Source organism: Thamnophis elegans, chromosome 7, assembly GCF_009769535.1.
Source record: "Thamnophis elegans isolate rThaEle1 chromosome 7, rThaEle1.pri, whole genome shotgun sequence".
Taxonomy (NCBI): Eukaryota; Metazoa; Chordata; class Lepidosauria; order Squamata; family Colubridae; genus Thamnophis; species Thamnophis elegans.
In genome coordinates this window covers 14,676,097-14,701,990 of record NC_045547.1, presented here as the reverse complement: position 1 = coordinate 14,701,990, position 25,894 = coordinate 14,676,097, and the positions used below count along the sequence as shown (strand labels likewise).

The following is a 25,894-nucleotide window of genomic DNA, read 5'->3' as shown; positions in this document are numbered from 1 at the left end:
TACATACAACTTTAACAACTGATAGCATGTGATAGTATGATACTCAGCAGCATGCAAATGTGGTATTAACTGAAGAATTGGAATTATGTTTTTGGTTCTAATATCCACGAAGGGAGATTCACATTAAATTTCCCTGCCCCTCTTTATTGTGGTATAGCATTGCATGTATGCATACACATACGTATACGTACATATTAATAATAAACTGGAAAAACTTGTAAATTTATTTCCTAAACAAATTGGGAATTGTATTAATTCCTAAAATAATATTGTGCCTCAGATACCGAGAATTAGAACCCTGTATATATGCTAGAGGTGTCAATTCATATGATGAAAGAAGTTTGAATTAAATCTTTTCCTCTAAACTGCCTCTGTTTTCTTTGTGCTTTAGAGCTTCCAGTAGAAGTGAAACAGAAAACGGAGGGTCCTCCAGAAGAGACATACCCCAAGCTGCTACCTCATTCTAAAGGCCCATTGCAAATGGACTGTTCCCAGCAGAATTTAACACAGGAAGTGGAGGGAGACAATTCTGACACTAAGAACAGCTCAAAAGCAACACAAAATAAGGGCACATGGCCAGCAGAGAATAACTATACAAGTTCTGTATCTCAGAGTTGTCTAGGTGATATTGCAACAGTTATGGAGAGAGGACCAATGCCTGAAAATGATGCTATAGGTGAAGGGTCATCTGGTGGCACTGAAGAGAAAGGTGTACCTGCTAATATAATAGAAAAGCCTGGTTGCACAGGAGGTGGAAATCTGCTAGAAGCAACTGTGCCTTGCATGGGACAGAGTACGAGTACCCCTGCTAGTGTGGATGGAAATCCAATAGGGGGCACTTCTAGCCAATTTGGCCCTCTTTATATGCCCAATATGGAATATCCAAATTCAGCCACACAATACCACATCAGTTCAGGATTTCAGGGTTTTAGTGCTATAATGGGAGCAAAACCCCTTTCAATATCTCATTCACGTTTTCCTGCTCGGGGCTTTCATGCTAGCAACAGTTCCCATGGCACTTACCCTCGCTATCGTTCTCACCAGGGAGTGCCATACCCTTACCATCCTCAGCCGCCTCCTTATCATCACTACCAGCAGCCTCCTTACTATACTTGTCCACAAGGTTATTCAGACTGGCAGAAGCCTTTCCCTCACCCATCAAGCCCCACTGGGCATTCACCTACCCAGTCCCCTATGGCCAGACCACCTTTCTCAGACAGAGGGACAGTGGGAAGTGGCATGCAGAACTGTGAAGTGCTTAGCGCCACTTTGGCTTCTCCAAATCAAATAGACATAGCAGGCACCAAAGAGGATTCAGCCAACGGACAAGAACTGTCCCTTGAATCTGAGAAAGCAGAGGAGCCCCAAGAAAGGCCTGAGAGTCCCAAAGAATTCCTTGATCTGGACAACCATAACGCCACAACCAAGAGGCAAAGATCAGTTGCGGCAGGAGAGTATTTGTACGGCACTTCCTTGCCATCTGTGAGTTCTTCTGCATTTGGATTTGGCCCTTTCCCACCCCATGGCATCATGCTGCAAACCGCATCACCATATGCATCACGACATCCAGCCTCCCACTTCCAGGCCAGAGGTTATGGGTCAACAGTGAATTCTCACTTGTCACATCATCAAGCTACTAGTCAATCCAATGGTCTTGCTCATGAAGGACCTCTGTACCATTGTCAAGATGAGAATGTGGGACACTTTCAGGCCTTAATGATGGAACAAACAGGACGTGGAACTAATCTGGGAGGGCAGCGTACAGATATGTACAGAACACCAGGGTACGTGTGGATACGTATGTGTTGTTACTAAATGTAATTTTTTATTAACTGTCATTATTTAAAATTTCAGCTATTTATGATAAATTATTAAAATGCTACCAGTAAGTTAAAACAGTATTTTTAAAAACAAAATTTAAAACTTGAGAGAAACGAAACAAAAATGAAGCCAAAAATATTCATACGGGGAAAGCCGTATTAAGAGATAGGTCTTTAAAAGGAACTAAACAATGGAATTACAGGCATCATTACCAGCAGGAGGTCACAAGTAGTGGTCACATAATATGTTGCCTAACAACCATGGCAAAAAAGGTTGTAAAATTGAAAATGGTTACATGATGCCTCATTTAATGACCACACCGCTTAACAACAAATTTTCTGGTCCATATTGCGATTACCTGTATAGAGGTCACTTAAACAATCCTCTATGAGTGTGTTTATATTTTGCTTCAGAAATATATAATCTGTCTTATGAAGATGGGTGTTCAACTTTTTGATGTTGTCTAGTTCGGAACTCCAATGGCCGCCTTGGGATTTGTGTGGGATGTTAAATAACATTGGAGACAAAATGGAACCTTGTGACAGCTTGCAGCATAGCTGCCAGGATACAAAGTCATACTGACAAAACACTATTTTATTGAGACTGTCCTCAGAAGTTGCAGTGGAACCACTAAATACAGTGTCCTCCATTGTAAAAGAAAGTTCAAGAGAATATCTTGACACACGAATTAAAAATTGATGAGCGATGAAACAGGTTAATCTGTCTCATTTCTGCTGGAAATTTTAACACATGGCCATGCCTTAATTATTTTTGGATTAAAGATACTTATGAAAAGGTATGTGGTTACTATAGTTCTTTCTCTGTTTTCTCTGATTTCAGAATTCACATACATCAGCCACAAACTCCATTCCCAAAGGTGCCTACGTCAACAACACTGGAAGAGCTGCAACCACGAAAGCCACCAGCATTGCCTCTAGATCAAGCAAGTACAAGTAAACAATAGCATTTAGAAGATAGTGTCTCCTTATGAAAAATTTGAGATTCCTAGTTATCTAAGTGGGAAGTAAAGATCAACTTGCATGCATTTTGCTAAGGTTATTAATCTAGTAAATAAGATGCTTTCTAGATGATATGCGACTGATTGATTGAATGTATCATCAAGTTGGTGTTGACTCTTAGCTACCATATACAGTGATGCCTAAAAGTTTGTGAGCTCTTTTTGAATTTTCAGTATTTTTGCTAAATATAACCAAAAACATGAGAACCCAGTTAAATGAATTAAAAACATTGTACTTGTTCATTTATTTATTGGGGTAAATGATCCAAAGCCAAAGGTATACATTTGTATGTGATTCCAGTCTATCTCTGTTCACTGATGCCTAAGATGTCCCTGTATAATTGATTCACATGATCTTTCTCTGTGTTGAACATTTCTATGTTTGTGCTTCTTATGTTCCATTTCCCACTTTGCAGCTTTGGGTTTTCTTTCCTTGCATGGCAACATCATCAATTAGACAATCCCAAAGGTTTTAATCTAGCCTCATCATAAACACCATTCGTACTATGAAAAGCCCTCGGTCCTCCCTCAGTAGCATGTTGCCATCCAAACTGAGAAACCTATAATTTTGTGTCATTATTAATCATATTTCCTGTCCATGTGTTTTCTTGGTAAAGTATAGGAAAGATTTACTATTTTGTAAAATTACGGTTTTACTGTTATCACTAAAGTAATCTTCCATGCCCAGTATCTTCTATATCGTTGCAACTCAACCTAGGCACCTGCTTGTTTAACTGAGCAGTTGAAGTGCCTTACATACCTTATGTGACCCTGCTGGGATTATCTACTCCAGAAGCTACTGTTTTAGTAGCCAAAACCAGACAAATCAAACATGCTCACAAATTTGTGTTGTTACATAGTATCCTTTTAATTGTTTCTTTTTATTTTCATGTTTTTAATCTTTCTGAAACTTGTACTAATTGCTTTCATTTATCTTTTCTAGAGCTAATCTAAGGAAGAATACACAGAAGATAGAGCCACATATGAATAGATATGGACAAAGGGAGCATCCTTTCTATTCTTACCTTCTTTCCTAGCATCATCTGGCTTCCATGGTCCTGTGCAACATAGTGTCCAATTGACAGTGGAATTGTCCCGAATCTGAGCCAGCAGTATGCCTGTCACAAACAATCCCACAGCGAATCAAGAGAGAGGGTCTCAAATTAGGGCTTTGTTTCTGATCAGAGGGCTTATTTCATTCAGGGTTTAAGGAAAGTTTGAAGGACTTGAAACTTTCATTAACTGCTAAAACTCAGGTATATTTTTCAGGGTGAAAGACTGGAGATAGAGGATAATACTTGTATTAATATGTGTGCTTGGAATGGAATCCAGTTTACAGGTTTTTTTTAACCTATTGCCTTTAAAAAAAACAAAAGAAAAAATTCTGTTTGTGAATGTATTGTACATGCTTAGGATTGAGATGGTAGACTCAACAGGTGCAAGCATAGCAGTGGGATGATCAGAAGATGTTTACAATCATGTCACACTGTTTTTGTTTTTAAGAAGGTAGATGTAGAAAATGGCAAAACTCTTCCTCTACAATGTGATAGTGCTGCCTATTGGTAGTTTGGATTTGAGGAATACTTACTAATGGATCACATTTATTCAGGAGAAAGCACAGTGTTAGATCTCCTGCCCATGGATTGTGTGCAAGTACTGCTGTAGGAAGAAAGAAACTGGATTGAGATTTTTATGTGAGACGTAGCATTTGTTTCATCATTTCCGAGGTTCCCTTGTATGTCAGTAAATATTGAAACCATTGTCTCTAAAATCCTAAGATAGGAAGAAATCTTGCAGAAGCATCTTTAGTAAAGCCCAAGTGATATTAATATTAGATAAAAATGATGCATGCTAAACTATCTGAGTGTGATTGGCTCCATGCTCTGATTAGGGCATCTCAGAAATAGATCTCCATTTAAATTTCAGCGTTATAAGAGGATCCAGATACGCTATTGGGGACAAACAGCATTTGACTCTATATATGGGTATTGAAGCATGTATGCTAGAAGAGATGAAAATAAAACTATGAAATCACCTGTACATTCACACAGTTCATTTAATAATTTCAGATATCATAGGACAGCTTACACATTAGCTCAGATTTTTACAAATAAGTTTCTGAATCAACCAATGAATTGGAGTTTGGTGGCCAACAAATTAAGTAAATAAATAATAACAAACCTAGTTACAAACAGTTTATAGAAAATCTGCCAAATACATCGTGCTATAAGCAAAAATAATAAAAGTAGCATTGTAGATTTATATGATAATACTTGCATTTGTTACAATGATATTAACATTTCAGTGTGATTGCTTGAAATGATCTAATATGGTGCTTTGCTCTAACTTAATGAATCTGAAAAGATAAACACTTCTCCCAGAGATTATTAAAATGTTCTATTAACATATAATTTTTCCATTGTTAAGTGGATTTTAATAAGGATACGGGGTAAGACAGTGCTTGTCCTCATCTCTTAGCCCCTACTGCTCCCACTGTTTATGACTAAATGGAAAAAAAATCCAATATTTATTTGGGTTTCTCTGCTGAATTCTACCTGGAGTGACTTTATACCAAACATGAAAAGCAATGCAGAGATGAGAAAAATGTGCTCTGTCCCATCCCTTTTGCAGTCCCAAAACCAAATTAAAGAAAAGCAAATTCACAGTCATAACCAGTTAAGAACAACTAGCATCTTGTCTGCTAAGCAGCTAATACAACTGTTAGGGGCAGTAATTTTCCTAGGAACATATTTAAAGAAACAGGTAGACATACAGAAAGACAAATATCTTTTCTTGCATATACCCTATTCAACCCATGTAACTTCGGCATGCAAATTATTTTTAATTATTTTACCAATTTCTAAGAAACTAAAAAGAATAACCTAATTTTATAAATTGGCAGGCGAAGAATGTATAAAACTGATGTAAGACTTCAAAGAGCCCATCTTTAGTTAGCATTCTAAAGCATTCTGTTCTTCCATTTCATCTCTTCTAGTATGTTAGTTTGGAAACATTTCAGAGGCATTGTGTTCTAATCTCTGAAACAAATTGATTGGTTCTGGGGCATGCTTAGAAAGGGAAGACCCAACTGCCCAAAACAACAAAGCAGGGTTTTGGTTGTGAAAAGTCTGCAATCAGCTTATCTGGGTGAACTTAAAACCATCCCTTCATAAACATTTTAGGGTTATAGTGTAACCTGTTATATCTATAAGCATCTGATCTTTAGTTCCTCCTAGGAGCCAATGAATTAGGATTTTGTCTTTATTTTGTTCAAAAGGTTTGCTTTTCAAATAATAAATTATCTTGTACAGTCAAGATCAATGAATAACACAGCTAGAGCTTGTCTGATCATGGGTTCAGGCCTTATGCTTGCTGTGATAAAAGAGCCATCTACTGCAATAATCTTCTCACTCCAGCCTATGTGGGTCTGCTTACCAGTTAGATGGGGTGCAGAACATTTCGCTTGTGCAAGATCTTTGCTTTTCATGTGGAAATATATTTTTTTAAATCCTGTTTGCTTTTCTCTAAACCTTTGGGAATAGAGTATGGTAAAAACTAAGATTGTGGGATCATTTAGAATAATGCTTTTCAAAATGAAAAGTCTTGGTGATTAAAGTTGTCCCATGTAATCACTACTTGAAATGTGCTTCACCTCTGCTCTCCAAAATAGCTACTTACATATTAGCATTTTGAGGGTTTTTCCTCCTTACTCATGGTTAGAATTTTAAAATAAACCTTTGGTATTACTTACCAGCAGTAGTATTTTGTAAGGTATATATGTTTTACTCCAACTGGCATCTATTCAATAGTGATTATTGTCAACGTCAAGTTAAAAGTTCTCTTTTATCAAGAGGTGGCTGTTAATTTAATGAGCTTTGAATTCTATACTTTTGATGAAAGAGAATAATGGTAAAGTAGTTTACTTTTCTTTGATCCCAAATCAGGATTTTTTGACTTTCAAAGAAAAAGAATTTATTATGTTATATAGATGCATAGACAGATTATTCCTTTGTTAGTACATCATTCTGAACCTATTTAAGATTTATTACCATTTTACTCAAAGGTTTTCTCAGTGTGTCAATGTTACAATGTGTTCTATGTAATTAGTCCCACTGCATCTTTCTTCAAACAAATTTTAAGTAAAGAGCCTTAAGAAAAGCATTCTTAAACACCAGAGAATGTAATTAGTTTTTTGCTTGAATTCAAAGTCTGCCTAGCACAGGTGGAAGGAAATAGGAAGAAGGCCCAATTTCTGGATTCTCTTGAGTTTTCACCAAATTATGCCCTGCAGTGGCCTTTATAAGAGTTAAGGAAGCTGGAACTTTCTTTCCTCACAATGAAGTGTGAGCATTATATAACACATCTTTTAATGCTCACTTTTACTATGTTCCAGTTTTTAAAGAAAGTATAAACTATTTCCCCTGATTTGGACGCAACTTCCTGTATGTTTAAATTTGCAGTGAAATTATGAGGCAGTGATAGAAGGTGACAGTTTATAACGTCAGACTAGGCAGGCATTCTGGGGAACATAGATATGTAGAAGCACATCAAAATGGGATGTTTAAATTCTACCTAGAAAATGGAAGAGAGGAGATTCCAATAAGGAGACTTTAGTAGCAGGTCAGTGACACAGATAATTTGACAAGTGCACGTAAGAGAAAGATGAGAACATTCATCTTGATACTCCCTGTGAGCTTCAAGGGTGCTTGAAAGCAGTGGTGGGTTTGAAAGCCTAGCATATCTGAATGCATAATTTCCTCACTGTACTATGCATCTGAAAGAAAAGCTGTTAGCCTTCTCTTTACACTGAGATTCAAAGACATATTTTAGCTGCTAAAGCCAGCTAAAATCTTAGAACCAGATGATAATCTTTTGAGTCAGAGGAGTTCTTATTAAGAAAGGTTTTGTCATACTTTTAAAAAGAACTTAGATGCTGATAAGCTGTAAAAAGATAGAACAATTATGTGTCTTGATCACAGATCTGCCAGGTGTAATTGGCGGATTCTACAGTGCAGAATTCATTCAGTCCTGGATATCAAGAGAATAGCCGTTACTTCTAAGGCAGCCTTTCCTAACTGATGTTCTCAAGTTTTATGGAGCTATTATTCCAAGAACTTCGTAATCGGCATGGCCAAAAGTCCCAATTTGGAGGAAGGCTGCTCTACATGATCAATGATGCCATCAAAATAAGACAAAACCTTTATGTCCTTTATATAAACCTTTACATTTAGCCATCATCTTAGCTGAACATAAAATATAAATTTTTCACTAACCTGCAACTTCATTTAAATTATATCAGATTCTAAATATTGTGAGAATTATTCATTCTCCCAAGAAGTATAAATTGCAAGTTAGATATAATAATTCACTATGACCTGCTTATTCTGGTATTTTGCTTTTTCACAATAGTTTGATGCTACAACCTAGAAGAATTACTTAGCAACAAAGCACAACAGTAATGCTGCTTTCTCCTGGTTTACTTAGGTACCTGAAAAATTTAAATTAAACCTGAAAAATTTAAATGGGAAGCATTTTGTAAGATTCCTAAGGTTATAAATTAGATTTGGCAGGTATTAGTTGAACATCATTGGAAATAATAACTCTGAAATAGAAATTTTTTTTCTCCACACTTTCTACATTTTTAAAGTATCCAGTTGTTCCATTGTTAATTGTCTTGTTTCTTTTTATCTGCACAGCTAATTTTTTTCATCCTAAATAAAAGGAAAAAGGGTTTTCTAATTGGGAGGAAAAAATAAATGGAGGCCAGTTGTTGGAAAATATTTGTGGTATAAATGTCTATATTCTGATTTTGAGCTGGCAATGTTTTATCAATCATAACCATTCCTAAAATATTGTGTATTGGGTCAAGCATTGTATGGGTAGAAAGGGGCTATTTTATTGTAATTAAGATTGTAAAGAATGTAATTTGTCTGTTAAAGTCAGAGAAAGGGAATGTTTCTTTTTATGAATGCTAGTGTCTAGATAATGTTTTTGGTCTTGGAAGCCTTGCACATCAAATCCCAATCTCCATGAAGCATCAATACAATTTTTAATCTACAGAACTATGAGTCATTATTGTAAGAGATCTCTCACCATCAAGCTGTGAAAATATCTAACAAACCCTGGCAAGAGACTGACATAGTCTGGGCTATGCACAACAATGAACTTTCCACCCACCACAGAATGAACTTGTGTTGCAGAAGCTACCATCAGCCCATTCTTTAGAGACTTAACATCATGGATGAAAGGAACAGTCCCCATATCTTCCTTGTATTTATCACCTGGAGCTCAGGTACCTCATTGCTCCTGAAAAGCCCTGATCAATTCCCTTGTCCATGGATTATAGTATCAGGGATCCTTTCTTTCCTCTTTGGAAAATGCAAAGAGCTAGGTTTGAACTTTCCTGGTCAATACTGGAAAAGGGAATACTATTTATTTTTATATTGTTTATATTTTCTCTTGTCCTACTGATTCTCTGGCAGTCACAGTTACCTCAATAGCTAGTTTAATAATGTGTGTTTGAATAATTTTTAAAGGTTCCTTTTTTAAAAAAAAGAGTTTTGATCTTTAGAGATCTGTAGATTTTATTTCCATAAGAATGTGTTATTTTGTATAAAATATGTTCTTAAAATAGTATGTGGTCTGTGTGTATCTGAGAGAGAGCGTGGGGAATGGGGATGAGAATCTCTAGGAACATTAAACAATAGCTTTATGTAAATCAGAGCAATAGTTTGTCTCGCCTTTATCTCTAGAGACTGGCACCGTCTCTAGATTTTCAGGCAGTAGCTTTTACTAAAGAAGTTACTTTAGACAATTTTGCCTGGAGTGGCTGAGAATTAAATCTGGGATTTTTTTTTTAATACAAAGCCATGCGACTTATTACTGAACTACTAGATCTGTATTATTGGGAAGTTTTATTTGGCCACTTGAGTGATAAAATCCTGCTATAAGATACTTACTAACTTCTGTCCTACAACATGCAGGTGGTATGGTGTTGATAATTTTAGAGTAAATTGGAAATTTCTTAACATTGTCAATCACTTATTCAATGCGGGATTTGCAAGAGAGCAACTAGTGCTGTTTTCTACACTGGATCAAGGCATTATTTTCATCAGACATAGATGTGGATGTAATTGTTTTTTTATTTTAGGGAATTATTAGTTTTGCCCTTTCCAGGAGGTAAAATGATGCAAAGGCTAGAATAGCAAAGCTAACCCAACTATATACGCCTATACCATCTTTGTTTCAGTTAGTATTTTGATTGTCCTTCAAAATATATTCTTTTAGCAATTATGTTGAGTGGTCTATAAAATACCATATGAAAAATCTTTAATTTCAGCAGATTTGTGTGACAAATAGATAATTATAATACCAGTTTGCAAAAAGAAAACCCCCAAAGTGCTCTGAGTTGGAAAGTTCCTGCAGAATGAAGAAAAGGAGGGGGACATTTTGAGGGGAAAAAATCACCACAACAGGAACTGGGGATGGCTTCTGATAAATTAAATCTTAAACATGAGGTTTTGGTTTTTTTTACTCTGGAGAAACAGCACCCAGCATCCATTCAGGAAGACTTAACAAGGAAGTAACGGGAGTGATGATTGTTTAAGCCGTAGCATGTTTATCTTCTGCGTAAAGTAACCAAAGAGATCTGTAATATTCAGCTGCCTTGGCAAAGTTGCCTATGGCAATGATTCCTTTCCTGTTGGGTGGAGCAGCCTCTGCCCCCCTTTCTTCAGCAGCCCAGCCAGCAAATCACGTGCTGTCTCCTTTTTCCCTTTCCATTGTAGGGCCTAGGGACTGTAAAAAGTCTAGGGACTGTAAAAAGTTTACAATCTTTTTTTTTTTTGGCCAGTGCAAGAATTCTGTGCCTGCTTGGCATAGTAATAGGAGTGGTCCATAGCCCTTCATTAGCATAGAGCGGGCATTCATCAGTTCCCCCAAAGAGTCTTTTTCTTCAAAAGAAGCCTTACCAATGAATGCATTTCCCACACACTGATATTAATACAAGCTGCTGTTAAAAAGTGTCTTCTCTCTGCTGTAAGGACTCCTTTCAGAAATCACATAGATTCACTCTGGATCTGTTGTTGCCGAAGATCACTGACTGAAGTGGAACTCCGACTATAACTGGCTTGCTCTCCTATCTATGCAATCAGGACCAAAGGTTTTCTTGTGAATTTCTTTTCCACCCACACAGCAGCTGGCGATAATGAGAAATTTCTGCATTGGCTTTTCCAGCCAGGTATGGTATGTGGAAACGTTCGCTATAGCAATTAGCTCCATTCCATCAGATGCTTCCTATTATTAGTTAAGATCAAAACACTTGTCAGATCTTGTCCAATTATTAACATCAGACCTATGATTAATAGGAGTTGAGAGGAAACAATTAGCTTTAGAACAGGGTTGACAACTGTTTTGTACTTACAACCGTTTTGTACTTCAGGACCATATTTTTTTTAGGGAGCGGGGAGAGTTACTATGAGTGTTCATTGGTGTCACAAATTCTTTTTTTTCCTGGGGTCTTGTGGAGCTGTTGCTTGCTTTTTTACACTTTTTTTCAAACTTATGGTTTGCATTCTTACATATTACCTGCATAACTGCAGGTACTTGTCCAGGCAATCTCTGAGAATCAATCTCTTGAAGGGAGGAAAAGGACAATCTTAAATAACATGTATGCATACAGATTTGAGAACCATCCTATAGGTTCCAAGTCCTGGATTAGCAACTACCAATAGATTTAACAGAAGAATATTTGGCTTTTACCAAAACTGATTAAAATCCATCCTACATTATTTTGGACAACTAGACTATTCCTCAATTGTCAGATAAGGGTCACATTTATGCTGAAACCTTCAGTTTGCTGTTAATCTTAAAATTCTCACTTTTTATAAATGATTCTCATGAATTAATTTCAAAAAGGTTGTTTTCTCATCCTCATTTTCATTTTTTTAAAAATATCTACAATACACTAAATACAGAAGGAAAAACCTTAGACACATCTGTTAATAGCTAAATGCAGTCTATTTAATTGTTTACTAGAAGGAAAATAATTTCAAATACGAATATTCAAAAAAAGCAACATACTAAAATCCATCTTACCTCATTTAAACATTATTGATTAAACTTGTAACTATTTCTTCACACAATGGCCTTTGAGCAACATAATTCAAGAAAGACAAAATTACTTGAGAGATATCTAAAAGGATTTCAAATGAAAATTATTTGAAAGTGGTAAGATTGTGTATCAGTTTCCAAAGTGTTTTAGTGGTTAATCTACTTTTGACTTCAATCTTTGCAAGCTGAGGAGAAAGTAGCTAACATGTTCTTGGATAACTTTATACTTACAACATTTCATTTCAATGCTTTTTTTAAAATTAAAAATATTTTAAATAAATTTACAAAATTAAAACTATGGTAATTAAAATCCCCCCCAAAAATTTAAATAAAATATTTCAGTTGTGTAACAACAAGGTGTAGAAACAATAAAAAGAATATGTTTAGCCTCTTGGAAGACTATGTGGATTGATTTTGAGAACAGATCCTGCTTGATGGGAGAAGGGCATCTTGTGCTATACTCATAGCACAAAATGTTTTAGATGCATCATGCCCAAACATACCATATAATTAAAGCCTGTATTCTATGCAGACTGGCTGATGCAGTGGCTGGTATCTACCTTTAAACACTGCTATGTTTCTTAAATGTTACTAAAATTGTAATACATTGCTATTCTTAATGCTGATGAGGAGCCAGGTTTGGAAGCACTGACTTTTCTAAGTCCACCAGGAGTTGAAATAGGTTGGTTGTACTGTATAGTACAAGTTTCTTTTTCTCCTTTTTTCGTACTTCTAAGTCCGCTCAACCCCTTGCCTTTGGGTATATGCAAAATAAAAACAAGGATATCAAATATCAAAACAGCAGAAAAGGAAACTCACTCCTGTGGAGCAAACATCCATCAAAAAATCTATAACCTTGCACTCTAGCTCAGAACCTGAAGAAAAAAGCTTGGTATTTAAGGTATACCTACATGACTAGCGACTATGGCAGCAAAGGTACATCTCCAGGCGCATCTGGTCCCCGTCCGGTGACATTGCTAAATTCTGTCCAATCTTATTGAATAAGAAACAGGAGAGAGATTGTTACTCAAATAGTTAAAGTATATGCCTCATAGGTGACAACTAGCATCTTGATTTGTATCTGGAAGCCTACTGGTCACTAGTACAGCTTGCAGTGGAAGAATGCATTGTGCACTAGCTATTTCTGAGTTGTCTTCACGGTTAGGCCCTTTGCACTTGTCCACATGCAGGACATGACATAAATCACTATGTAAAGAACCTCCTGGTCCAGAAATGGGCTTAATGAATCTTATGTAAATGTCTTACTGGTCATAGATGTTTCTTGGCTGTATTTATCCATTAAAAGTCAAGGAAGACCCCTAATACTCCACTGAGCTGCAATTGATTTGGGGATATGAAATCTCATTGCGTGATACCACATTAATGGAATATAATGTTATCAATTGATACAACCTTGCTTGAGAAATTAGAGCTTGACTAAATTACCTGAAATGTACAGCATTTGTTTAAAATTGTCCTCATCCAATGAAAACGCTTGAGCTGGAGTTTGTGACTTTTTTTTTTTGCTGGACCTAAAATAAGATGAACAGCGAGAAAGAAAAAAAGTTTCCTATGTATATTCAAATAATATTACTGGGAATTTGTAGACAGTCCCTTAAAGCAGGCATGAGTGGTTGTTTTTTAAGGATTCCAGATGTGAGTCAGATGCTTAAAATGAGAGAGGAGGAAGGGAGGAACCCAACTGCTTGAAAATAAGGAAGGTAAGTTTCCCAACTTTTCTGACTTTACATTTCATTCATAAAAGTATTTCAGTATTTATCATTCCAAAAACAATCTACAAATTCATGGCATTATTTGTGCAAATGAATTGGGAGACAAATGATCTACTCAAACCAGTGAGATTGCTACGTAATTAATATAAGTGGAGAGGGAGACTTAATTTATTCAGTGAAATTAGATGTGAATTAGGAGGAGGTAGTTTATAGCCATTTCTTTCTAACATTGCTACAGGAACAATTACAAACCTTGTGTTGTTTCTAAACATCTGTATCTGATGTGTAGTATATGTATAATTAAAATTGCATTTGTGCTCTATAAAGTATTATATGGACACGTTTGCACTAAGGGTTATAATTATTCCACCAACCAAATGCTGAAATTGTTTCGTTTTGAAGTTTTCTATAAATGAGGAAATGCATGTGAATGAGTGACCAGCAGCATATAATGACAGCTTCCAGAAAGTAAGGGTGCTTTTATACCTGATTAATGCAGTGGATACTTAATGTATGATTTTTGACATTTGAATAAGTTTTTTTTTTCCTACAGTAGATGAAAAAAGGGTGTGGATTTGAGGAATCAGGTCAATTTCACAGGAATGGTTTATGAGATTTCAATTTTTTTAAAGTTTATATTGCAGATGGACATTTGATATTTTTTAATTGAGTAGCTATATTTTAGTACTTTTTTGTAGGTTTGGAATTACCATTTCTAATAACACTCAAAATATGTAAAGATATTTTGTTTTGCCACGACTAATATATATGAGGGCTGGCTATGTATTTTTTTGCACAGTTGCATGGAGATAGATTGCTCTAGAAGTTTAAAACTTCAATAATACGCTTCATGCAAACTTACTTTTTCAGTGCTAGTATTGCAGTTCCACAGCTTATATAAAATGCTTACATAAGAATTATGACTAATCATAAAACTATTGGTGACATTTTTTCTGTTCTATGATTCATTGTTTGTATATGTTGTACTATCTTGTGGGGGGGAGACTTTGTATAGCTGCTGAAAAAAAATTATATAATGACTGAACAACATAGTAAAGTTTATAAATATATCCAGGGTGAGTTTGTTTGTTTTAGCTGTACCATATCGGGTTGAAAGCAGAAAAATACCGTCACTTTCTCTTGATGCTTTTCCTGACTGAAACACAAAGACTTATTCAACTTTACAATTAGCAACTGGTTCTTTCAGAGAATGCCACACAGATTGCATAAATCTGCACACATTTATGGTAGGTTGTTTGGTTCTAGCTTAATGTGTTTTATAGAACTCCATCTTTATGGCTTCGAAATCATGTTTTATGATTGAATGTTTGTAAATCCAGCTGTTTATGACTTATCTAATAAACTACTTTGCATTCATAAAAAAGAAAGAAAAAACACAAAAAACATATTGCCTACACAAAATTATTTCGCCTAGTTTTTTAAACAAATATTTAAACCTTGATTACACGAGGTGGTCTTTCAATGGACAAGGGTGAATAGACCATAGTTTAAATAATAATTTACAAATATGAACACTGTCACCATCTCAGTTCAGATGTCAACCATGCTTAAACTATAATTAGCTAAATATTACCCTGGACTATAAATGTTGGGTAATAAATACAAAGTCTGGAGGTACAGAACACATTAGCCAAAAACCTAACATGAGTTAGAGTGGGGTGTGCTCCAGGTTATTAATTCCAGTTAGTTTTGAAATGTGTAGAAGGATAGATGTAGAGAATTTTAAATGATTTAGTCTTATTTTTTAAAAAAAACCACAAACCACAAATACTTTAGCTGTTCTAGTTTTTACTTTCACATTAACTACCATGATAGATAAAAGCCACACTTGAGTAATATTTGCAAGCCTTCTCCTCTTTTTCCAGATGGATGTTTGTCTACTTTCCCTTCCCTTCCTTCACAAAGAAGTCCTACACTGGCCACATTACAGTGATTCCCTGAAATGTCTTTTTCAAAATTTGCAGGGTGTGGGCTGAATTCTGTGGATCTGATTTTTCTTTTCTGTTCATGGTCTGGAGCCAGATGTTACTGAATTGTAACTCCTTGAAATGTTTGGTGTTCACATCCCTCTTGTGGAGCAGAAGCTCACTTGACTTTACCTTGAGTAAACTCACTGAAGATCCCCCAACTCCTTTTGCTCTAATGTTACTGAGTGCTTATTTTCAGCTCCATGGATCTCAGGTGTAGTCATATGTAAGCATGAAGGAAGGTCGTTACGAGACAGGGAAAGTATGTAGTATAAAGTGGCTTATTAGGGGAAAGAAAGGAAGAAAAGAACCAAATTTATTCAGCAAACTTCCTTGAAAATGCCCGGGACTTGATTGAACTATGAACATTCCATTCTATTTTTGAACTCTGTGATTTGTTATCCAATAAAGAAAGAATTGTTTTCTGTCTCCAGTTAAATAAAGACAGCGAAGACACTTCCCTAAGGTCAAAGAATTTCCTGGGTTTGTAGTAGCAGCAGCCACCACCCAAGCAAAATGACAAGCAAGAAGATCAGGTCAGTAGTGCTTTTGTGTGCTTGGTTTTCAAAAGGTCAGTGGTTCTGTTCATATATGATGTTTGTCATTATTGAGAGAAATAAATTGTTGGAGATAGGAACAAAATTTAACTGGAGGAGGACAAAGGATTCACAATCTGTAATTCCTAAGAGCAGAATTAATAATAACTGCAATGATTGAAACTGCTTTCTCTCATTCTAATATTTCATAAGCTTCATAATATTTATGTCACAAGCTCTGCTTTTATTATACCATCATCAAAATCTGCAGTGTGTGCCTCCAAGAACACTACCGAAGAGGAGTGGGATTTGAAAGCATTCTCATACTTTTAAACAAATGTTGGTAACTATCTCCTCTTTCTTCCCAGCCTTCCAGCAAAATTAATCAATGGAGGTATAGCTGGCCTTGTGGGGGTAACTTGTGTGTTCCCTATTGATTTGGCCAAAACCCGTCTCCAGAATCAGCAAGGACGAGCAGTCTACACAGGCATGTGCGTGAGTGATGGTACAGAATATTACGCTTCAAGCTGAAAGGAATCAAAATGAGTTATATTGATGCATTTCCTAATTTTTGAGTATGCCTCAATTCCATTTTCTTTACCCATGGCTCAGTGACTAAGATGCTGAGCTTGTTGATCAGAAAGGTCGGTAGTTCAGTGGTTTGAATCCCTAGTGACCCATAATGGAGTGATCTCCCATTACTTGTCCCAGCTTCTGCCAACCTAGCAGTTTGAAAGCGTAAAAAATGCAAGTAGAAAAATAGGAACCACGTTTGGTGGGAAGGTAACAGCGTGTGCCTTTGGTGTTTAATCATGCCGGCCACATGACCATGGAGATGTCTTCTAACAGCACTGGCTCTTCAGCTTTGAAACAGAGATGAGTACTGCCCCCTAGAGTCGGGAACAACTAGCACATATATGTGAGGGGAACCTTTACCTAATGTTTTTAATATATCTTATAAAGCAGCAACTCACAAAATTTCTAACCTGTATGTTGCCGACCCAGCAATTCTGAAAGGCACAAGGTTGGGAAAGATGCTAGAGTTGATGGGAAAAATTACATTTCCCACAGTTGCTAGCAAGCCTAATTAGCTGAGTGTCAATGATATAACGTTACCATCATTCAGAAATAAAATCAACAATGAAAAAGAATCTAGCTGCCTATTTACTAAAAGCTGAATGTAATTGAGCTTTTCAACTTCTTGGTGCCTTAACTAAGAAGGTCTTGCTACCCTAAGGAGAAACATTATGGAAAAACAGTGAAGAAATTATTACACAAATGAACCCCAACTTCAAAATAGGTTTTTAAACTGTTTCTCCCTTTCGTATTCTAGGCAAGATTGTTTGGTGAAGACAATACGCTCAGAAGGGTTGTTTGGCATTTATAGAGGTAATCCTTATAGAAATGGAAGGGCTTTACTTTACTCTGAAAGTTTAATAATTTGTTTTTTGACTATACCTCAATTTAAAGTAAAATGTGATTTGAAAATATTTAGATATACATATGATGGTTGAAAATTGAAAATGAAATAATAACATTGCACAGAAGAATTTTAAAATAACATACAATATAGAGAATTTTTTTTCTTAATCCTGTCAATTCCAGCTCATCTGGTGAACTTTTCGAAACTTTAGTTCAAGAGCATCTGGAAAATTCCAAGTTGCCAATTCCCGTATAGTAATTAAAGGTAGTTTCAAGATAGCCATATTTTTTAAAAAAATACTATAAACCTACATGCTGCATTCTATTAATGTGTATTCAAAGGCAAATGCTGTACAGTTCAAGAGTTAGTCTTCCAAACAGTATTTCATTGGAAGTTTTGGGCTTGTTCTAGTACTAGAATCTTTGGCCACCATCCATCACTTGTGAGATTGTATTCTGAAAACTAGCTTTATGCCACTCATAGTCTTCCTATTTTAAATCTACTGGTTCAAGTTTGAACACCCCTGGTTTTTTTTTCTAAAGGGTTAGGGGTGTGAGGGTCTTGTAACTTGACAGCTTTAAGACTTGCGTGCTTCAACTGCCAGAGTTTCTGAGCCAACATTTTGGTTGCTAAGCAAGAGCGTTGTTAAGTGAGTTTCACCACATTTCACAAGTTGGCCACGCCCACCCAGTCACATGGCCGGCAAGCCACGCCCACCCGGTCACATGGCCAGCAAGTCATTCCCACAAAGCAGGCCACACCTACAGAAGAGGTTCTAAAAAAATTTGAAACCCACCACTGGTATGTATGTATGTATGTATGTATGTATGTATGTATGTATGTATGTATGTGATGAGCCAGCAAAGTCATCATCAAGGCTCCTTATTTCCTCTTCTCTTCTCTCTAAGGGGCTGCTGTAAACCTCACTCTTGTTACTCCAGAAAAGGCGATCAAGTTGGCAGCCAATGATTTCTTCCGACAGTTGCTCTCCGTGGATGGGTATGGGGAAAAGAGCATTTGTTCTCTGTTTGTAATCTTGTTCCAGTCTGACCATCATTTCCATCTGCGCCTTTGAACTGGTTCCTGTACATTTGTGCTACTCTTTAACAGAAAAGAATTGTCCTTGGCCAGGGAAATGCTGGCTGGCTGCGGAGCTGGGACATGCCAGGTGGTGGTCACATCCCCGATGGAAATGTTGAAAATTCAGCTTCAGGATGCTGGGCGTCTAGGTGAGCACCTCAATGCTACATACTGTAAAAGTTACAAAAACTAATTTGGCTTCATTTTTGTAGCAAAATTGTTTGTTGCATACATAAATGCTAGAATTTGCTAGGACAGTTCTTAGATTTGTATCCACCAGCCACAAAAATACCAACAAAAAGTGAGTCAACCGGGTCACTTTCCCAGCTGGCCAATAAATAAGAGAATGGGGGAAAATGGCAGCCAGTCAATATCTTGGTCCCATTTCATGTTTCTAATATATGTTGCTTGCATTTGCCCTTTGAATTTCACAGAGAGAGAGAAAAATTGTTACTATGGAGGGAGTTGTAAGCCTTGCATTTATCCCAATGTTATGCTTAAGACTAGGAAAATTAAAACATCTCATCATGATGCCACTGTAGCAAAACCTCTGTGGGTGGGCAGGGTTCTGACCTAGGCTTCCCCAAAGAGCATGAGGCAGAGTCCTGGTCCCGACAAAACCCCTTTTATTAAACGAATATGAATTCCTCTCATTCACATTCAGCAAGGCCTGGCAAACAGTCTTTCAAAGGAATATTTATAACTACAGACCTTATCTATCTTGGAAAGCTGCCATGTAAATATTTTCCAAATGAGGTGCTGTGCAAGGGAAGACTGGGCACAGAGTCTCTGAGATTCACGGACAGATCTTCACACTCCAGAAGCGAATCTAATAATTGACCGAACAAATTGTTTCCTGCGGAAGCCCACTCCCCTTTCGCTCTTCTTTTATTTCCTATGGGGGACTAATCACCTTCCACCTGTGACTTTACTCCCAAGTCTATCCTGATTTCTGAGTTGTTCTTTTCTTCTGGCAGCTCTGCACATGCACACACTAGAAGCAGGCTCTAGGTGTTCCTCTGCCTCACTGCTTTCTAGCTCCATAGGCTCCTGATCACTGCCAGATGGCTTTGGCCCTGTCTCTACCTCCAACGCAGAGCCCTCATACGAGCCTTCCCCAGTCTCCAGGACTGGCCCATGCCCCTCCCCAATCTTTTCACTGTCCAACTCTCCTGCCAGCTCCGCTGGCTGCTGGTGGGCCACAACAGTCAGTGAGTGAAGTCTGACCCAAACCCAAAGCTAGGAGGTGCTGTGAAGCATTTTCCTACCAGAGCTAAGATTACTCATCCACCAAGCTCTAAAGAGCTTCATCTCTACAAATGGCAAATACCTCCTTTTGCCATTTTTAATGCACAGAAGCTGCCTCAGAACAGTATCCGTTCCTGCAATTGTACAGTCACAGAATTACTTCTGGAGAGATCAAAGGGTTATATGTTATAACCAAACACCATTGATAAGGGCTTATCTTGATATGGAAGATATCACACGTCAAACACCTCTAGGGGGCAGCATTTGGGGCAGGCTGTTTCCCAGTGCTCCTTTCCTTCTGTTGGGTTATTAGAAGTTAAATCCCAGAGGAAGGTGCTGCTGTTTTTAGTACATGCACGCATAAGTGATACATGTGATAAAAACAGACTCTACATCAACCTTTCTCATCTTGGCTAGGGATTCTGGGAACTGAAGTCCAACACATCTGGAGGGCACCAAGTTGAGACAGACTGCTTTTTATGGAGCACAGCTTCCCATTTCACATCTGCAAGTGAAGTCTAATTGACCCTAAATGACATATTGTCAGACATGGTGTCTGTTTTAGCTACTGTTAGAAAGACATCTGTCTTTAAATTTTTCAAGGATGGACAGGCAGCAAGTTAGTATAGTTTGAGACAGATAAACCAGTGGATTGAGTAATGCATAATGAAGCTTGTATGCAAATAGGAATATGCAACTGCCTGAAGGAATGGGAGCAACTGGTTGAACTTACTTGGCTATGTATGGGAGCTAAGCAGACTCATGTGCTTAGTACTATATGAACAAACAACCATTAAGCAATTTTTTAACTATAGATTAGACTGAGATTTTTAAAAATAGAGAAACCATGTCTGTGTTATTGCTGGGGAAACGCATGGACGTCACCAAGATTTGCATTTAGCTCAACCAAGACTTATTTTCCTTCTTTTTACCCATGAAATGCTGAAGATCTGCTTGTGTAGGACCCACAATTTCTAATAAAGCAACCTTCAGGGTTCAAGATTTGATATATGTATCATTTTTGGGAGAAGCTTCTCTGTAGCTGCTCCGACCCTCTGGAACGAACTCCCCGTGGAGATTCGTACCCTCACCACCCTCCAGGCTTTCCGCATAGCCCTTAAAACCTGGCTGTTCCGACAGGCCTGGGGCTAAAGATTCACTGCCCCTATCTCGAATGGTATGATTGCTGCGCTTTTAACTATGTATTGTTTTGTGTTGTTGTTAAACTGTCTGTATCCCCCTTTCCCTTCTTTGAGTTGTGAGCCGCCCTGAGTCCCCTTAGGGAAAAGGGCGGCATACAAATGAAATTTAAAAAAAAAATTTTTTTTTGGGTGAGAATGTTTATGAAAACCTCTGCAAACGTTGTGCAGAAACCATACGAAACCGCCTTCTGTTTCAAAGAATTCAGCAGCAGATGAAAGAGAGTTGCCTATTGGTAGGATAATAAGGGTCTTTCTGTCTTCCAGCTGCTCATCAGCAGAAAGCCCTGGGGCTGGAGAAAACAGCTGCTGCCTCTTCTCATCCGCCACAAGGACAGCCTTACACCACTGGAACTCTGGCGGCCTCCAAACGCCCTTCTGCCACTAGGATTGCAAGTGAACTGCTGCACACTCAGGGGATAGCAGGCCTGTATAAAGGGCTTGGGGCCACCCTACTCAGGTGAAAAGAGTGTGTGAATCTCCTTTTTCTATATGTTCTATGGTAGCAACATCTAATGGTCTAAGATGGGCGTCGGCAACCTGCGGTTCCAGAGCCGCATGTGGCTCTTTGACCCCTCTCCTACGGCTCCCTGCTGACCTGGTCACGTGACCTGCTCTCCGCTCTGAGACACTGTCCCAACCCAGTCGCGCAATCTGCTCTCTGCCCAAAGAAAGCACAGTCCTCAGCAGAGCCGTGCGGGTGAAGCGCCCCAAGCGTTTTCTCTGCACTGCCCATGACTGGCTGCTTTTTGCAATTCTGTGTCCTTCACAGGCAGCTCAGCGCCAGTCATGGTCCCCTTTATGTCGGCTCAGGAAGGAGGGGAATGAGGAGTAAAATCTCCATTCCCTCCCCACTCCTGATCAGCTGGGACTGAGGCAGAAAATAAACGGGGTGGGGCCAGTCAAATGCGGTATTTATCGGTTCTCCGAACCACTCAAAATTTCTGATACTGGTTTTCCAGAACTGGTCTGAACCTGCTGAATACCACCTCTGCTTGGTATCTATATTTGTCAATGAAATAAGTCTTCACTGAGAATGTCATAAAATCTTTACCTGTCTGAGGAAGAACTGTAACTTGAGTCACTGAAATGAGGGGAAGCACATGATTTGAAAACGCTGCATTACATGCTTCCATGAAAGTAGACAATAAAAACCCAAGATATATATATATCAGTGGCTTGGAAATTACATTTCAGAAATATAAAGTTAGGCATAATTTGTTGAGTTACTAATGAAGCAAAATTAGCAACTTGCTTCAGTGAGAAATATGAAAATCTCTCCAAGGCTTAGTTAAAATATTCTACTTCTCTCAATAGGGATGTCCCTTTTTCCATCATTTATTTTCCACTCTTTGCCAACCTTAACAAGTTGGGACAAAAGACCTCTGAAGAAAAAGCATCTTTCTTTCATTCATTTCTGTCTGGCTGTGGGGCGGGATCTCTGGCTGCAGTTGCGGTAACACCATTGGATGGTGAGTATTAGATGATGCTACTGCAAAAAAAAAAAAAAAGACTTCATCCTATCACAAATTATTAGCAGCTAGTATATCTAAGGGACATGATGGCTCAATAGCTGAGACACTGAGCTTGTTGCTCAGAAAGGTCAGGAGATCAGCGGTTCGAATCCCTAGCGCCGCATAACGGAGTGAGTTCCTGTTACTTGTCCTAGCTTTTGCCAACCTAGCAGTTTGAAAGCACGTAAAAATGCAAGTAGAAAAATAGGAACCACCTTTGGTGGGAAGGCAATAGTGTTCCATGCGCCTTTGGCATTTAGTCATGCCAGCCACATGACCATGGAGACGTCTTCGGATAGCGCTGGCTCTTTTGGCTTTGAAACGGAGATGAGCACTGCCCCCTTGAGTCAGGAATGACTAGCACATATGTGCAAGGGATCCTTTACCTTTACCTAGAATATTTAAAACTAAAAAAGTTCGGGAAAGAAAGCACCACATACTGATGACTGTAGTAAAACACTAATCAGAGATGAGCATTTTTGCAGGTTTATTTAATCGGGCAGCTTCTTGTCCAGAAAGAGATAAACAAATATAAAATCTGGGTCTTGAAGATATTCCTCTGCAGTATCTTTAAAGATGTGTAAATCTTTACATCAAAATTTCTTCGCAAAGATTTAACAAACTATGTTGTTACAGTTCTAAAAACTCGCATTCAAACTCTGCAGAAAGGACTGGGAGAAGATACCTACAATGGAATCATTGACTGTGCCAGGTAAATAGAATTAAATATGATTTAATATATAGAGCCGAGGTGGTGCAGTGGTTAAATGCAGCACTACAGGCTACTTCAGCTGACTGCAGTTCTGCAGTTCGGCTGTTCAAATCTCACCGGCTCAGGGTTGACTCAGCCTTCCATCCTTCCGAGGTGGGTAAAATGAGGACCCAGATTGTTGTTGGGGGCAATATGCTGACTCTGTAAACCGCTTAGAGAGGGCTGAAAGCCCTATGAAGCGGTATATAAGTCTAACTGCTATTTCTTTTAAGCATTAAACACTCGATCTCCGGAAAATATTCCTCATACATCAATGCTGGAAACCCCAACTAGTCTAGACTGGTGGATACATTGGGAATTTAGCAAGTAAGCTGTGGATGGTCTGTTGGTTCACAAAATGGTTGCTAGTGAGTGTGAGCAATCACTCAATATCATTTGACAGAAAGTTAACTGATAAAAGATGTATCTTTTTTCTAACCGTACAATTCATACAGAATGTTCTTGAGTTTGCATTTACTTTGGGGTGGAGATGGGAGATGGAGGGCATGTTTCCAAAGATAGTTCTCTGCTACACTTAAAACTCTTCATGCCATTCCTTAAACAATAGATGTTGCATCTTCCATGCCCCCAATCCCAACTGTTGCCTGTATAAGTTTCCTGCAAAAAGCAAAACTGGATAGAGTTTTACCAAAATTAGTCTCTGCCTTTCTGCAAAAAATGCTGGGGCACTTTTGGAATGCATAGGAGCAAAAGCAATGATATCCTTTCAACGTAGTTACTGCCCATTTCAGACTTCTGTGGGACCCTTTAAAAAGACTGGGCTGATTTAATGAGTCAGCTCATTTTAAAAGTTGCATCTTTTTTCAGATTCACTTGGAAGTCTGAAAAAGAGATACAGTTGCTTTAAAGAGAAGTGTTGCGTGTGTGCTGCTGTGGGTTCCAGAATCCCTCTTCTAAATAATTTTTGAAGTATGAAAAGCACTGATGTTTGATGCACTTCTGTTGCTAAGAGCAACAGCTGCTACTCAGGGTATCTTTTCTGAAATGATCTCATTGTGTGAATTCCGTGCAGGAAGATCTGGATTCATGAGGGTCCTTCCGCTTTTATGAAAGGAGCAGGATGTCGTGCCCTGGTGATCGCTCCCCTCTTTGGCATCGCCCAAGGAGTCTATTTCATTGGCATTGGAGAATGGATCATGAGCTTTTTCCAATAATGCCACCTTGCAATTGAAGAAGACTCTGGATTAAATTTGCACAAATTGCAAACCATCACTTGAAAATCAACAGAACAGAACCATCTTGTGAGCATTTTTGGGGATCGTAAACCACCATCCATGGAAGATGGCCTAGATGGAATACCACCTTTGCTTCTTTTTGTATTCAGCAGATGACTTTCAGCAAACTAGAATATAGACGCTGTGCTTCTAAAGACCACACCTTCTGGGTAAATCTTCATTGGATTAATTACATCTGATAGAGCATTCTTTGATTGAAAGAATATTTGAAAACTACAGTATCCGTAAAAACAACTGAAATAGCAAATACAATACAGGTAGCATTCAATTTAAGACCTACCCATTACAGTTGCAAGTAGTGACAGCTCATAAATGATATGGCCTTGCTTAATAACTTCCACTATCTGCTTGCCTTAATGAGGCCATTAAATGAATGCATGAGTTGTTAAGCAGAGCACGGGTACCTCGGAGGGAGGGGGAGACCCAGGACAGGCCCAGGCCTACCTGCCTAGGCTTCCCAAGCCTCCCCTACCCCAAGGCATCCCATGTTCTGCTTCTTGGGGTCCCTGCAGGCCTTTGCTTCTCACCCAAAGGGGCATAAGATGGCTACTGGCATGCAGGGGCTCTGAGGCCTTGTAGGCCGAGGCTTTCTTTTCACTCAGCCACCCAAGGAACTTGGACTCTGCCTGTTCCTCAGCCACCTCCAAGGCCCAGCAGCACCCAAGTTATCTTTTTTTATTGCAAAGGCTCCCAGCTGAGGTGATGCAAGGATCAGTTTTTCCTACAGAGGCTGTCCCAAGACAACCTTGGGCTATTGTATTCTGCAAGCAAGCACTATTGTTGTGGGCCTGTAAGGGGAGGGGGTCCATTTTAAAGTAAGCTCCACAAACACTCTCCAAAATTAGAGCCTCTGTAAAAAAAAAAAAAATGGAGCCGGCTACGGGCTTGTGACAATACTACCTGCTTTCAGAATAGCACAAGGCTGTCTTTATAGTTATTTTTCTTAGGTTTTTCCAAGGATGCATCTAGGCCAGGGGTCCCCAAACTTGGCAACTTTAAGAGTTGTGGACTTCAACTCCCAGAATTCTCCAGCCAGCAGAGAATTCTGGGAGTTGAAGTCCACAACTCTTAAAGTTGCCAAGTTTGAAGACCTCTGATCTAGGCTATCATTACTACCCCTAGTTCCTGGCCAATGGTAGGTGATATCCCCCTTCCCACCAAAAGGAGGCGCTTTAGGCTAGACTGGAAGTTAGAAAATAATCCTGTAAGAAAGCAG

General features: G+C 38.3%; 2 protein-coding genes across 5 annotated transcripts in view; both read left to right on the top strand.

The window, feature by feature from the left end:
• The window catches only part of LOC116511353 (cat eye syndrome critical region protein 2), an 84,784-nt gene extending 72,874 nt beyond the window's left edge, over positions 1–11,910 (top strand). For 2 of the 3 annotated variants that reach the window (XM_032221289.1, XM_032221287.1), the window contains 3 exons: positions 392–1,784; positions 2,662–2,774; positions 3,783–11,910. In XM_032221289.1, the coding sequence (XP_032077180.1) occupies positions 392–1,784; positions 2,662–2,774; positions 3,783–3,793 (1,517 nt within the window). In that variant the 3' untranslated portion in view covers positions 3,794–11,910. The remainder of the gene's footprint in view (positions 1–391; positions 1,785–2,661; positions 2,775–3,782) is intronic. The other variant, XM_032221288.1, reaches the window with a different exon arrangement.
• Positions 11,911–12,249: 339 nt separating this feature from the next.
• On the top strand, positions 12,250–25,719 carry SLC25A18 (solute carrier family 25 member 18). 2 transcript variants are annotated; one of them, XM_032221292.1, is made up of 10 exons: positions 12,250–13,671; positions 16,106–16,207; positions 16,576–16,698; positions 17,541–17,596; positions 18,539–18,629; positions 18,741–18,859; positions 21,425–21,617; positions 22,475–22,629; positions 23,308–23,383; positions 24,456–25,719. In XM_032221292.1, exons 2-10 carry the CDS (start codon positions 16,188–16,190, stop codon positions 24,595–24,597), a joined length of 975 nt encoding a protein of 324 aa, XP_032077183.1. In that variant the 5' UTR covers positions 12,250–13,671; positions 16,106–16,187; the 3' UTR covers positions 24,598–25,719. The 2 variants fall into 2 exon arrangements, with proteins under 2 accessions (XP_032077183.1, XP_032077181.1); XM_032221290.1 differs by having other exon boundaries at positions 12,250–16,207.
• The last annotated feature ends 175 nt before the right edge of the window (positions 25,720–25,894 follow it).

Bases quoted from the DNA above. Each gene is read 5' to 3' on its own strand.
- SLC25A18 (XM_032221292.1), top strand. From the start codon at position 16,188: ATGACAAGCAAGAAGATCAG. The intron at 17,597-18,538 runs GTAATCCTTATA...CTTCTCTCTAAG, and splicing joins GTTGTTTGGCATTTATAGAG to GGGCTGCTGTAAACCTCACT. The intron at 18,860-21,424 runs GTGAGCACCTCA...TCTGTCTTCCAG, and splicing joins TCAGGATGCTGGGCGTCTAG to CTGCTCATCAGCAGAAAGCC.